Genomic DNA, 12,287 nt, shown 5'->3' with positions numbered 1-12,287 from the left:
TCTGACTATCCTGAACCGGGGCCTAAGCCTGGTCAAACAGATTCTTGCCACATTCTGCAGGCATTTGGTCCACCACGAGCACGGTCATCACTCTGGCCTCCAGGCGAACAAAGAGCAAGGGCATGAGTGTTGTTCGATACCTATGCAGCAAAGCAGCATGCTTTTTGCAGCAGGAGGTGGCCAGGGACAGCATCCCTGTGCGTGGCAGCGGGCTGGGTGCTGGCACACGTCCCTCTGTTCCCTCTGCCAGCTTAGCTTAAAGACCGCTGCAGGGAACAGTGACAGAGCAGAGATGAAACGGCAGTGCTGTATGTGAGTCAAGGCACATAGATCTCCTTCCCACACATCCCTGTTTGTGGTGTACAGAGGGACATGCCACAGCTGGCTGCATGGACATGCCGTGCATGTGTGTGTGTGTGTGTGTGCATGACGTGCTGTGTGTGAGATCTGAGTGAGCCGGCTGTGCGCTGCGTGGCGTTTGCATATTTTATGCTTGGGAAGGCAAAGAACACCAAGTTTTCATGAGCAAATATTTGCATATTTTCCACTCGTTCGAGCAGATAAAGCATTTCAGTTCTCTGTTGCATCCTCAGGAGAGCCAGGAGCATCTTCTTTTCAGGGGGGCTTCCCTTTCTTGATCTGCCTGCCTCTTTTAACTGCAGGCTCTCCTATTTCGACAACAGGTTAACTGCTTCATCCCCCTCCCCACACCCTGTTTTTCCAGGGTTCTGTGCAGCAACTGACGCAGAAAGCAGCCAGGACAGTTTTGCATTCGTCTGTGCTGAGCCACTGCATTACCCTGCTGATTACAAATACACCGGCTCCCTAACAACAGCTTCAAATGACATTAAAGTGTGGGCTGCGTTACTAACATCCTGGAAACGTCCCCTCGCTGCAGGACCCCCTCCCCTACCACTTTTTCCTGCCCTGCCAGCTTCTCTCCAGCAAATCCACTGCTGAGCAGAAGGGGTCAAAGGGAGGGGGTCCGAAGCTGCCCAGTGCAGATATTGGGATGGCAGAAATGTGCTTGGGTGTGTGTGTGGGGGGGGTCATTTGCACCATCATGTTGTCAGCTCGCAGTTTTAGGCTCTGCCTGGGCTGTGGGGGTGTGGATGTGCTGTCTTCTCGCATACACGCTTGGGCTGAGACGTACAGGAGTTACACGCATGTCTAGGCGTGCGTGCATCCGTGTGGTGGCCACGTATGCTCTCATGCACTCACAGATATGCGTGAATTAAAAGCACCCACAGACATGAATATATATATATATACACATTCACATGGTCACATATATCCACACAGTCACATAAACACTCATTTACATATATGCATATGCATTGCATGCATATGCCTCCGTGTCTGCTCCTCTGCACTCTGACGTGTGCTTATGAGCTCTCGGCAGCCAGCAGGATGGGCTCCCCGCATCTCTCACACCCTGCCTGTGATCAAACACTTGCTGGGAAGAGACATTGCACAACACTGCTGAAATCACTGCGGCCTTTTCTAGTCTTGCAGCTCCCATCTCTACGTGATGAGAATAAAACCCTTTGTGCGGCGCGGGGATGGAGCCCTTATCTCCATGCCTCCGCACCCAGAATAGAAAAATCCATTTCCATATCTGACTGGAACAAATCCCCCCCCCCAACACACGGCCAGAATTTCACTGAGCCGCTGCGCGCGGTCCCTGTGGCCTTTGGGTTGCCCAGAGCCAGCTGTGCTGTCCTCAGGAGAACCACAAGGGCACCCGGATTAGTGCCATTGTCACAGAGATGAGCCGGGGACACACCAGGGGGGAGAAAGAGCTGAGGAGAAAGGCCAGTGTGGGGAGACAGGGATGTAACCTTTGTCATTCCCAAATGCCTTTTAATCGATGGCGATACTTTGCAGAGTTTTGTAGTGTTCATTTTCTCCTCATGAATTTCAGGCAAAAATACCTTTTTTTTTTGCCCCCTAATCTTATTTTTGGTTTACCTCATTTTACCTCTCCCCCGCCCCCCAAGTTTGTCACTGAAATATAAGCTGTGGTGTAGGGGGGAGAAGGAAACCAAAGACAGAATAATATGGCACTTGTGATCTTTTTTCTTTTAAACTCCTGTTTAGACTAAAGACCCCCAATTTTGCTTTCCTCAGCTGGCTCCCCTGCAGAGGTACCTTTCTAGCGGGCTCACATTCCCTGTACCAACATGATGTCTCTTTGGCGTTGCAGTGCTTGAGCTCTTCGGAGATGTAGGTGTTTTAAGAAGCCAAACAGTCGGTGGAGTTTCTCGACTGGTGACTTGCAGCAGATGGACCTGCAAAGGCGTGCGAAACGAAGCCTCAGCTCGGTTCGGTGGGGAAGGAGAGCATCTCTGCTAAGTGTTGGCAGACAGGGAGCTCCCCCCACCTCCCCGGGCAGCTGTGCAGCCGCTCCAGAGAAGGAAACCCTTCCCATATCTGCCTCCCATCCCGCTCAGCTGCCTCCTGCAAGGTCCTCATCCCCTGTTTCACACCTTCCTCAGAGCCTGGTCATCAACCACCGCCATGCTCTCAAGCTGACACCATTTCTCCTCTGTCCTACAGGTATTTCTGTGCCAGTTGTGACCCTTATTTCCCTCGCCCTACTCCTCACTGCAAGAGGCACAGCGCAGGCCCCCGTTTAAAGTGCTGTGTTGTCCTTGTATCTAGCCACTTGGTAGCCAGACATTTCTGACTTTCTACTCTTTGTTGCCTCTTATAGAGGCAGGAGCTTCTGCAGCTCATCTTCATTCTGCTAGGATTTATTCATTGCTCTTCATCCAGTGGATGCTGCAGGAGCTTCCCAAGCCAAAAAATAAAAAATAAAAAAAAATAAAAAGAGGCCTTTTTAGTGCAACAGATTGTATATCCCACGGCCATGAATAATTTGGCTGCTTTTCTCACCGTGGCCCACAGCGTGGGGAGCTGGTGCATGGATGGAAGGAGGAGGAGATGTGAAGATGCAGCAGAGGATAGAAAATGGCTACCAAGCACTTTCTTTTTTCCCCAGGAGCTGAGCCACACTCCTCAGTATATGACTGCCCACGCTCAGGGGAGCAAGTGCACTTTGCCAGAAGAGCTAAGCAGAAGGTGTGTGGTGTCACTGGTAGCTCAGCGTTGGCTTCTGAGGCTGAACCTACAGGCGTGGATGGCTTGGCACCAGGGTCGCAAGCTCAGAGAGGAAACAAGAGGGTGGAGGAGTCACAGGGACAAGTGTTCTCGGTCAGGGAGGTGGTGGCAGTACCAGTGGCTGAGAGCTCAGCTAAATGTCTTCATCTTGGTTATTTTTGCCATCCCTTCCCACCCTTCCTCTGCTCTCTGGCCTGGCTGAGGCATGTCTCCTCGCCTGAAGCCCTGCTACAGTCCTCTCCCAAACTCAGGTGTCCTGCACTCCATTCCGCTGAAACTTGCCAGACCTTCACGTCTTCTCACAAAATCTTTGGGTGACCTTGTCTCATGCTTCCTTGCAAAGTCATTCTGTTTACTTTATCCTCAGCTACTGCAGCTTGTTCTGCTTCCCAGTTCAGAGCTTTTGTCCTCCGACCCAGCACCCCTGCCCCAAGCTATCCCTTCATGCCTCGTGACTTCTCTTAAAAGACCTGCGAAACATTTCTATTACCCAGCCAGCTCTTGTCACTGACCCTCCACAGACTTCCTCCTTCAACATCTCCTGAGCTAAGGGAGGCATGTCTCCTCTTGATGGGTCCCTCCCTTCCATTCCTCTAAATTATTTGTGGAGGGAAGTGCCCAGACACTACCAAGGGCATTGGTATGAGAATCTTCTTGGTGGCTGTAGCTTAGCAACAGCATTCATGGAGAAGCTCAAGATGTGGGGACAGACACTCAGCAGAGCCTGCAGGAGTGAAGCCAAAGTGAATGGAGAGACCTTCATCCCACCTGCCCTTGTACATTGCTGCTCCTCCAGCCTGCACACTCAGAGCCACCAACAGCTTCCCTCCAACAATGTGCACAGAAGCAAGCTCTCCCCCAGCACTCACAGCGACACACGTCCTCTCACACTCTTACACAGCTAGTCACACGCACACACACATTGCCATATATACTTGCATACTTTCACATACAGCCACCTTCCTGCACACACAGACACCTCATTTCTTCTCCATCCAGAGCCAAATACCCTCTCATTTCCCACAAGAACAATCACTTTGTAGTATTTCCCAGACTCCTGCAACCATAAATCTCACACACTGGAGATCTCCCAAGACCCCTCTGTTCCCTGCCCCCTTTCTGTACTGATACGTGCTTTGATATCCTGTACCAGTCAAACATTCCTCCGTACAGAGATCAGAGACACTGTGTATTCCCCGGAGAGCCAAATCTATATCATCCCCCCTCCTCTTAACACACAGAGTGGTTCTGCTCAGTTGGCCTTTAAGTCCAAAGGCTTTTTGTTTATTTACAGACAGGCGGAGGGAGAGGAAAAGGGAAAGGGTGCTTCAGTTTGTAATAAACCTTGCCTCCAACCCATGCCTCGCTGGCTTCTTTTCTACCCTTCTTACATCATCCACCAGGGTGCAGAGTCACCAGGAAAACCTGAGGTTTGCAGAGTTCAGGAAAGAAACATCCCATTTGCTGTCCCAGGTAATTCTCATCAGCCTGCCCAGAGTCCATGAGAACACTAGGAAGAAAGGGCAGGATTTGAGTAGTCAGAGTGGTCTCCAGCCAGGACCAGTGCAGGAGCATAAGCTGTCCCTAAGACTTGCTGGAGAGCTAGAGAAGGGTCAGCCATTCATATAACTGGCTGGCGTGTCTTAGCTGCAGAGAGTTTTCCTTCCTGTTCTTCCTTCAGGGCAAATTGCTTCTCGTGTTCGTAAGGAAGATAACCGAGGCACTGTGATGCCTATTACAGATCTTCAAAGGCACAAGTCACATATACCTATCTGAAGACTTCCTTGAAGTGCCTTACGCATGGTAGCTGATGTCCTTCACAGCTCAAGGTGGTCAAAGGTTGGATCATGCAGCGTAGGGCTGACCTTGCTCTCTCCGTACTGCCAGTGCCCATCACCTCTGCAGCTCTCCCTGGACCCAGCCCCTCCTTTACCTGGTACCGCACAGACCTCAGGTGTCCCTTCCAAAGCCAAGTGCAATGCTTTGCTTTTTCCACAAGCTCATGGAGCCCTCTTCATCCTTAAGCATAATCTTGACCTTTAATATTCCCTTGTATTGACCTTTTCCATTGTGTTTGAGGTGGAATAGCACAGAGGGTGAAGGGGATCCCACATCTCAATGTCTCTTTCCCCTGCACCGTCCCTTTCATCATAAATAACTGACATGCAGCTTGTTGCTCTTCTCAGAGCCCACAGGCTGCTCAGGGAGTGGTTTTTGCTCATTGCTCTCTCCTGCCCCACGGCATAGTGGTCGTTCCTTCCTGTCATTACCATTCTGGGCAATCTTGCTGATCTCTCCCTCTTCCCCTTCATCATCAGTCTTCTCTGGCGGACATGCTGGCACTTCCTGGCTCTGGACTCGGCGGGATGGCCTGAAGATGGCCCTTCGGAAGCCCTGCTTGAAGCGGTAGGAGAGGAAACCATAGATGATAGGATTGGCACAGCTGTTGGCATACGGCAGCACCACCACGAGGAAGTAGACACCGAAGAGGGATGGCTCCTCTGGCAGTGGGCAAACAACATTGATTATGTTGAGGACGTAGAATGGAAGCCAGCAGAGGACGAAGACGGCCACGACAGCCACCACCATGCGAGTCACTCTGCGCTCTGAAAGCTTGTGCTTGGAGGACAGAGCCCTCACCCGCCTGCCGGAGGAGCGGACCTTCACGACGATAAGGAGATAGCAGAGACAAATCACCAGCAGCGGCCCGAAGAAGCCCAGGGTGGCAGTATAGACGATGAAGCCAGCTCTCCACACCGAGGCAGGTTCTGGCCACTGGATGTGGCACGTGCTCATCCCTAAGGGGACATCTGAGAAGACCACCACGGGTAGCACCACTATGGATGACAACATCCACACGGTCGCACTCACGGCCTTGGCTACCCGTGCCGTCCGCCATTTGGAGGACTTCCCGGGGTGGACCACAGCCAGGTAGCGGTCAACGCTCATCACCGTCAGGCAGAAGATGCTGGTGAACTGGTTGATAGCATCCACAGCCATCACCAGGCGGCACATGAAGGACCCAAACGGCCAGTAGGACAGGGCATTTTGTGCAGCCAGGAACGGCAGGCCCAGCATGAAGAGCTCATCGGCTAGGGCCAAGTTCAGGATGTAGACGTTGGTCACTGATTCGCTCACCGAGTGCCGCAAGACCACGTAAATGACCAGGGAATTCCCAACCAGCCCCACCACACAGACAATGAGGTAGACCAGGGGGATGAGGACACCGCTGAAAACCACACCGGGGCTGGCGGTGGTGGAGCTGTTGGGGGTGGCGAAGCCTGCCCAGCTACCAGAGGCATTCCCCTCCTCTGACACTGCCGGCGTGGGGAGGCTGAAAGCAGAAGTGTCCATAGCAGAGGCAGGGCAGAGGGCGAGGGGAGGTCTCCCTGCTGGATCAGTCAACAACCTGCATGTGAGAGAAGGAGAAGAAAGGGTATTTACACTGGGGATATGACAGCTGACCAAGCCACAGATAAAATCTCCGCGCTAACAGTCTGTGAGTGTGGACAGGTGTGGGAAGTCGAGGTGGGTTTGCGGATGCTGGCAGCCATGGGAGCATGTGGGACAAAAACGATCCCATCCAGGCCTGGGTGGCCCAGTGGGCATGGAGGGATAAACAGGGACATGGCTCAATGTGTGCCAGTGGATCTTCTCCTCTAGGGAAAGATCCTCAGGGGAAGAACCTTGCAATGGGTTTGGAACAGGGAGAGTCGCTCTTTTGTGTCACGCTAGTTTGAAAGTAAAGGAAGAGCTAGATTATTCTGGGTACTCCAAGAGGGATCGGTCCATTTCTCTCTCTTGTCTTTCTCTCATTTTCTCTCTCTCTCTCTTTCTGCACCCTGCAACACACTGCTAATGGAAGAGGCTCTGCCTGCCCCAGCTGTTCACAACACCAAAGCAGTGTCCCAGCCCTCCTAATGTGGGTTGCCCAATTGCCCGTCACATCAGGGTTTGGCATGGAAACAGCACTCTCAGCTCACTCAGAGAGAGCTTTGAGCAAACAAGCTCTCAGCTCTCCACCAGCTCTCTGCTGACACTGGGTGAGAAGTTGCAGGGAGAGAAGAGACAGATAAGGGAACGACGTGCCTTCTGTCTTTAGTCAAGGCTCCAGACATGTAACAGTGCCCAGCATATACTCCAGACCAGAGACACCCTGGCATACCTTAGGCAGGGGAGACGTGTGATGCTTTCCCGATCACTCCAACTTTGGTGAATTTTTCTGGACTGGCAGGGTCACCGTCTTGATGCACCAGCTCCTTGGAAATGACGATGACTTGGTGGAAGAGTACAGGGACCCTGAGGCTCACTTTTACACATCCTGACAGATCTCTTAGGGCCCTGAAGCTCCTTTGTTCTTGAAATGAAACCTGGGGATCTCAAAGGGAAGGACTCCCAATATTAACAACTTTTAGGAGGCTAGAAACACTCCAGAAACTTTTCTCAAAGACAGCATTTTACAGAGCATCCCAACATTGTTCACACATGTCTTGATAGTACAGCTTTTTGTCTTTTTTGTTGATGTCATTCAGCTTCTGGAAACCTCAGGGGAGACCTGAGTTTTGGATGGATTCCTTGAATATCAGATAGGCAAACCCAACAGACTCCACAAAAGTACCAAATCTTATGCTGAAAGAACCTCATCTGACAGGTCCCACAAAAAGACAACTGGGCAACTGTATCTTAAGATCATTCCTATTGGCTATTACATAAACATTTCCTGCTATACTTAAATGGGCTTTGAAGGACTGGAATTTTTTAGGAATTTTTGCATGTTCCTTGGGCTGTGAAGCACTGTCTTAATGGAAGAGCTTCTCTTGGGGTCCTGCAGTACTGTGTTGTTTTTTCCACTGCTGTTCCAGTGACGCATGTGCCCATTAGCTCTTGTTGCAAAGGGGATAGCAGTGGCTGCTCTAGGGAGAAAGATCCCTGTGACAGGTGGCAGAGACCAGAACAAAGTGTTCATAAAAAGATGATCCTCTAAAATGCGAGGACATCGTTAGGAACCCCTGTGGGTGTTCCTCCTTCATGCACAGGAATTTCCAAAAAGATATTTGGAGAAGAGCCCCATGGATGTCAAATATGGATAAGGACACTCATGCTGGGGTGAAAAGCATATGGGGAAGTGTCTGGGGTCTAGACCTCAAAACTGGTTGCTCAGGCTGTTGTTTAGCAATACATTAAAGCCAGCTTCAGAGGTCCAAAAGCCCTACCAAAAATGCTAAAGCATACAGCACAAAACACAAATTCTCTACAATCTTGTTCTTCTGCTCAAACAGCTATGGTGGAGAAACTTTGTCTTTTAGCAGGCATGGTCTGTCTGCACCCCTCTAACTTTGTCGAGTACCATCTACCAGCTCAAGCTTCACAGCAGATATTCTGGCTAGTTTTAAAGAACAACCACAGGACATCAGTGCCTCATTTGGGTCGGATCCACGCTGCTGGCTGCTTTGGCAGCACCCACGTAGGTAGAAAGTGGTGAGGAAAATTGGCCTCAGACTGAAAGTGTGCATCTGCTTGGGGTCTGTCCCTAGTGATGTGAACAGCACCTGTTGCAAGAGGCTTGGGATCTCCTAACAGGTGCTGCCAGAATGCTCCTGGCCCATACAGCTGGAGAGCAGGCGTGGGCAGAGAGGTAGGGAGGGGCAGGGAATTGGTGCCACTGATTTTTTTAGGGATAAAAATATGTATTTTTTTTTCTATATTTCTGCATTGATTGGGAGGAGGAGGGGGATACTAAAACCTGATTGCAAAACAGGACAAAAAGCTGTGAGAGACCACTGAGCCCAGAAACTTGCAAGCCCCTTGCCACCCTCCACTCCTGCCCACCTTTTTTCCCGTGGTCCCATCCCAGCTCAGGACGGCCGCTGCCTCCCTGCAGGGCTGAGCAAAATGGTGTGGACCAGGCTGTGCTGGCAGAGCAGGGGGGGTCAGCAGGCTTCTTCTCTGGGACTCGGAGTTAACTTCTGCGTGGACTCACGCCCGCGGGAGACAGCTGGGAAGAGCGGGCAGAGCCGCCGGGTACTTACGTGTCGTTGGGATGCATGTTTTCCTCTGCTTCACCGGGGAGAATCCGTGTCATAGTTTTCCCCTTCCCCTTGCTTTCTTAAAAGCAACTGAGCAAAGCAGTCCCAGGAGGGAGCAAGTCCTAAAATGTCCCATCAGCAGAGACGCACGTCCTCCTTCCTGGGCCTGCCCATCGCCCCTCTCTGACTGCTGCGGGACTTCGCCTCCTCAGCCCCAGGACCCACTCATGGGGAGGACGTGGCCGTGAAGGGATGCCAGACCCCTCATCCCCACACTGGTGGCTCAGCGGACCCCGGTGTGCCCCCCGGTCCCCTGTCCATCTGCAGGAGAGGGGGGCTCAGCGGCCGGGGGTGGCAGATGGAGAGGGGTGGCAGCTGCTGGGGGACGGATCCTGGCGACCAATGGGCGCCAGGCGCAGGAGCAGCGGCAGGAGAATGAGAATGAAAGGATGAGCGATAGGGCATGGGAAGAGGGAGAAAGGGAGGGGAGCGACCGGGATGGAGAGAGGAAGGGGGGAGAGAGATACAGGAGGGAAGCGAGGGGAGAGCGCAGGGAAGGGGGTGGGAGACGGCAGGAGCGGTGATGGAGGAGCGGGGTGGGAGGAGGAGGGAGCTGAGGGGAGTGGAGGGGAGATGAAGGGAGAAAGGGATGCTGAGAGCAGCTGTGTGGTGGGAGAGTGGTGTGGCAGGGGGGGATTCAGCCCCGCCAGGGCCTCCTCAGCGAGGGGTGATGGTGATGCAAAGCGCTCTGCAAATGCCCCCCTCCCCGGGAGCTCCCTGCTCCCAGCATCTTGCAGGCAGGAGCGGTGCTGCGCGGAGCTGCAGGCTGACAGCAAAGCCTTCTGGCTGGCAAGATGCTCGGAAGCAGGGGTGGTGTTCAGCACACAGATCCTGCTGCCCTCTGCTCTGCCCCTCGAGCACCTCCAGCGGGGGGCAGATGGGCAAACAGGGGGCTGTCTGTCTCAGCTTTCTCCCTCCCCTGGCTCCCTGCGGAATCTCATGTCTTTTACACCTTCTTTGGGGAAAAAAAAATAAAAAAATAAAAAACAGAAAAAAAAACTACATAGCCCCAAACTCACCCATCAATTTTCATCTGTGCTGCAAGGGGTGGACCCAGAAGAAATGGGGCAGGGCAAGAAATTCAGCTCATTTGTAACTGGACTTCTCCAGGAAGGAAATTAGGATTTCCCCATCCCATTCCCTGCTCTGAGTGCTTCCCTATACTCCTCACCCCTTCCCTACCCTGCAGCCTACCGCGATGACTCCTTGTACTGTGCAGTCACCCAGCTCTTGGCATTTGGCACTGCTGTTCTGAGCATTTGAGCTCCTAGGGCCAATTCCAGCCTCAACAGAAGCAGTGAGCATCTCTGTTAGACGAACATAGCCATGGGCTAAAACCTGGGCTTCCATAACTGCTGGTGCAATTTGATGTCCAGCCAGTGTTGCTCGAAGGTGAACAGGTGAATGCAGGTTAGAAAACTGTCAGGACACCTTCTGCTGAGGTCCTGGCCACATACTGTCTGGAGCCACAGGAGAGATGAGGCCTCACTGGGGAAGAAATGGCATGGGCAGCACCCAGTGGTTGTCTTTGTCATGGCAGGGCTGTGTCCACCGCACCACGCAGAGAGCCCAAGGGCTCGTGCCTGGAAACAGCCGCTCAACAGCAGAGGTCTGCCCACGCCAGCTACCCTTTGTAGGACCTGTTAGCAAACGCACAGTCACAGGACCACAACTTCCATTTCTCCAGCTTGCTTCCTCAATGCCTGGAGTCCTTCCCCGTTCTCAGCCTCAGGCAGCTCCACCGGTGGTTGTGAAAGCTGCTTGAGCTGTGTTGGAAGGGGAGGTCAGCTCGTGCCCCTCCACAGATGCACTGATTTTGTTTCATGCATATGGCGAGCCTCTCCTTTCTCTGCATTGCTGTGTGTGACAGGGGACAGGGCATTGAACACACTGAGGAGGTAAAAGCTTTGCAACTGGAGGAGGAATAACAACTTGCTGTGAATTCAGTGGTTTGAGTGATGTTTGCAATGTTTTAGAGAAGCTGGGTCCCAGTCTCAAGGGCTTTCTGTCCCTTGCCCACCCACAGGTACGTACCCTCACCTCAGACTTGTGCTCCTCTGGAGCAGTGCTGGCACAATTTGCATCTGTGGGGCTTGGGAAATTTGTCTGGCAGCTCATGTGCAATGCAGGCATTTGTGGAACTCGCTGCAGCAGGATGTCCTCCAGGGTTGCTTTGCAGACACCAGCGGATAGTGTCTCCTATCACTGAACTGCTGTAGGCAGATCCAGCCATGCATTGCGCTTGCACAAGTGTCCCCAGCAGCAGGGTACTTCAGGGGCTGCGCTGTGGTGGGTTGATGCCGACACAACCCACGCCACCCCTCGGTGCAGGACGCAGCCTGGGAAGCTCAGCGGCAGCGCTGCAGTGAGGAGAGGTGAGCTGGCTCAACTCCACGGCTTCCCCGTGCCCTCCTAGGACTGCAGGATTTTGCAGTGCCAATCATTTCACCCGGAGCCCTCCTCCCACCTGCGAGCGGTGGCGGTGGCAGCCACCCTGTAGCACTTCTGACTCTCGAGTCCCTGCAATGCATCAGCAAGGCAGGTGCTCACAGCTGCCAGATCCATCGTACCGCTGGGACCACTCTCTCCGGCTTAATTTTAGTGACTCGGAGGCAATTTGTCTGGACTGGTGACTCATTCCTCTCTCGCGCTTTTTTCTTTTTTTTTTTTCCCCTTCCCTCCCCCTTCCTGTTCTCGCTCTGCCTGTGCCTGGCAGCGTGAGCAAGTGCGGGTACTGATATGACCGCCTATGACGCCAGCTCCGGAGCGTTCGTGCAGAAATGTTTTGGTGGAAGGGTTTCCCCAGCACCCTGCAGGGACAGCCACCACACAGAGCAGTCCGAGTAAGGGTGTCCCCTCCCTAAGCTTGCAGAAGAGGCAAAGCTTTGCTAGGGGAGGAGGAAACTTTTTCAAGTGAACACGCGGAGCCCGAGAAGGGCAAAAGCCAAGGTGCAATTGCCCTGCTGCCTTTGTGTGGCACCATGTTTGCAATTCCTGGGCACCCCAGAACCAAGCTCAGAGTGGTACCACCTGGGTATCCCCTTCCAAAGGATGGTATGGTTAGCGAGTGCCTCCAAA

At 52.9% G+C, this 12,287-nt stretch overlaps 1 protein-coding gene across 3 annotated transcripts; it reads right to left on the bottom strand.

The window, feature by feature from the left end:
* Positions 1-3,064: 3,064 nt before the first annotated feature.
* SSTR3 (somatostatin receptor 3) lies at positions 3,065-12,209 on the bottom strand. Of its 3 annotated transcripts, none has more exons than XM_013181019.3 (3): positions 9,153-12,209; positions 7,289-7,501; positions 3,065-6,532 (listed from the first exon to the last, which is right to left on the bottom strand). In XM_013181019.3, the coding sequence occupies exon 3, from the start codon at positions 6,475-6,477 to the stop codon at positions 5,272-5,274; it is 1,206 nt and encodes a 401-aa protein (XP_013036473.2). In that variant the 5' UTR covers positions 6,478-6,532; positions 7,289-7,501; positions 9,153-12,209; the 3' UTR covers positions 3,065-5,271. The 3 variants fall into 3 exon arrangements, with proteins under 3 accessions (XP_013036473.2, XP_013036474.2, XP_047904225.1); XM_013181020.3 differs by having other exon boundaries at positions 7,289-7,493; XM_048048268.2 differs by lacking the exon at positions 9,153-12,209 and adding an exon at positions 8,953-9,126 and having other exon boundaries at positions 7,289-7,493.
* Positions 12,210-12,287: the final 78 nt, after the last annotated feature.

This window comes from Anser cygnoides, chromosome 1 (genome assembly GCF_040182565.1).
Source record: "Anser cygnoides isolate HZ-2024a breed goose chromosome 1, Taihu_goose_T2T_genome, whole genome shotgun sequence".
NCBI classification, from domain to species: domain Eukaryota; kingdom Metazoa; phylum Chordata; class Aves; order Anseriformes; family Anatidae; genus Anser; species Anser cygnoides.
The sequence above is the reverse complement of the archived record's forward strand: the minus strand, read 5'-3'. Positions and strand labels throughout refer to the sequence as shown.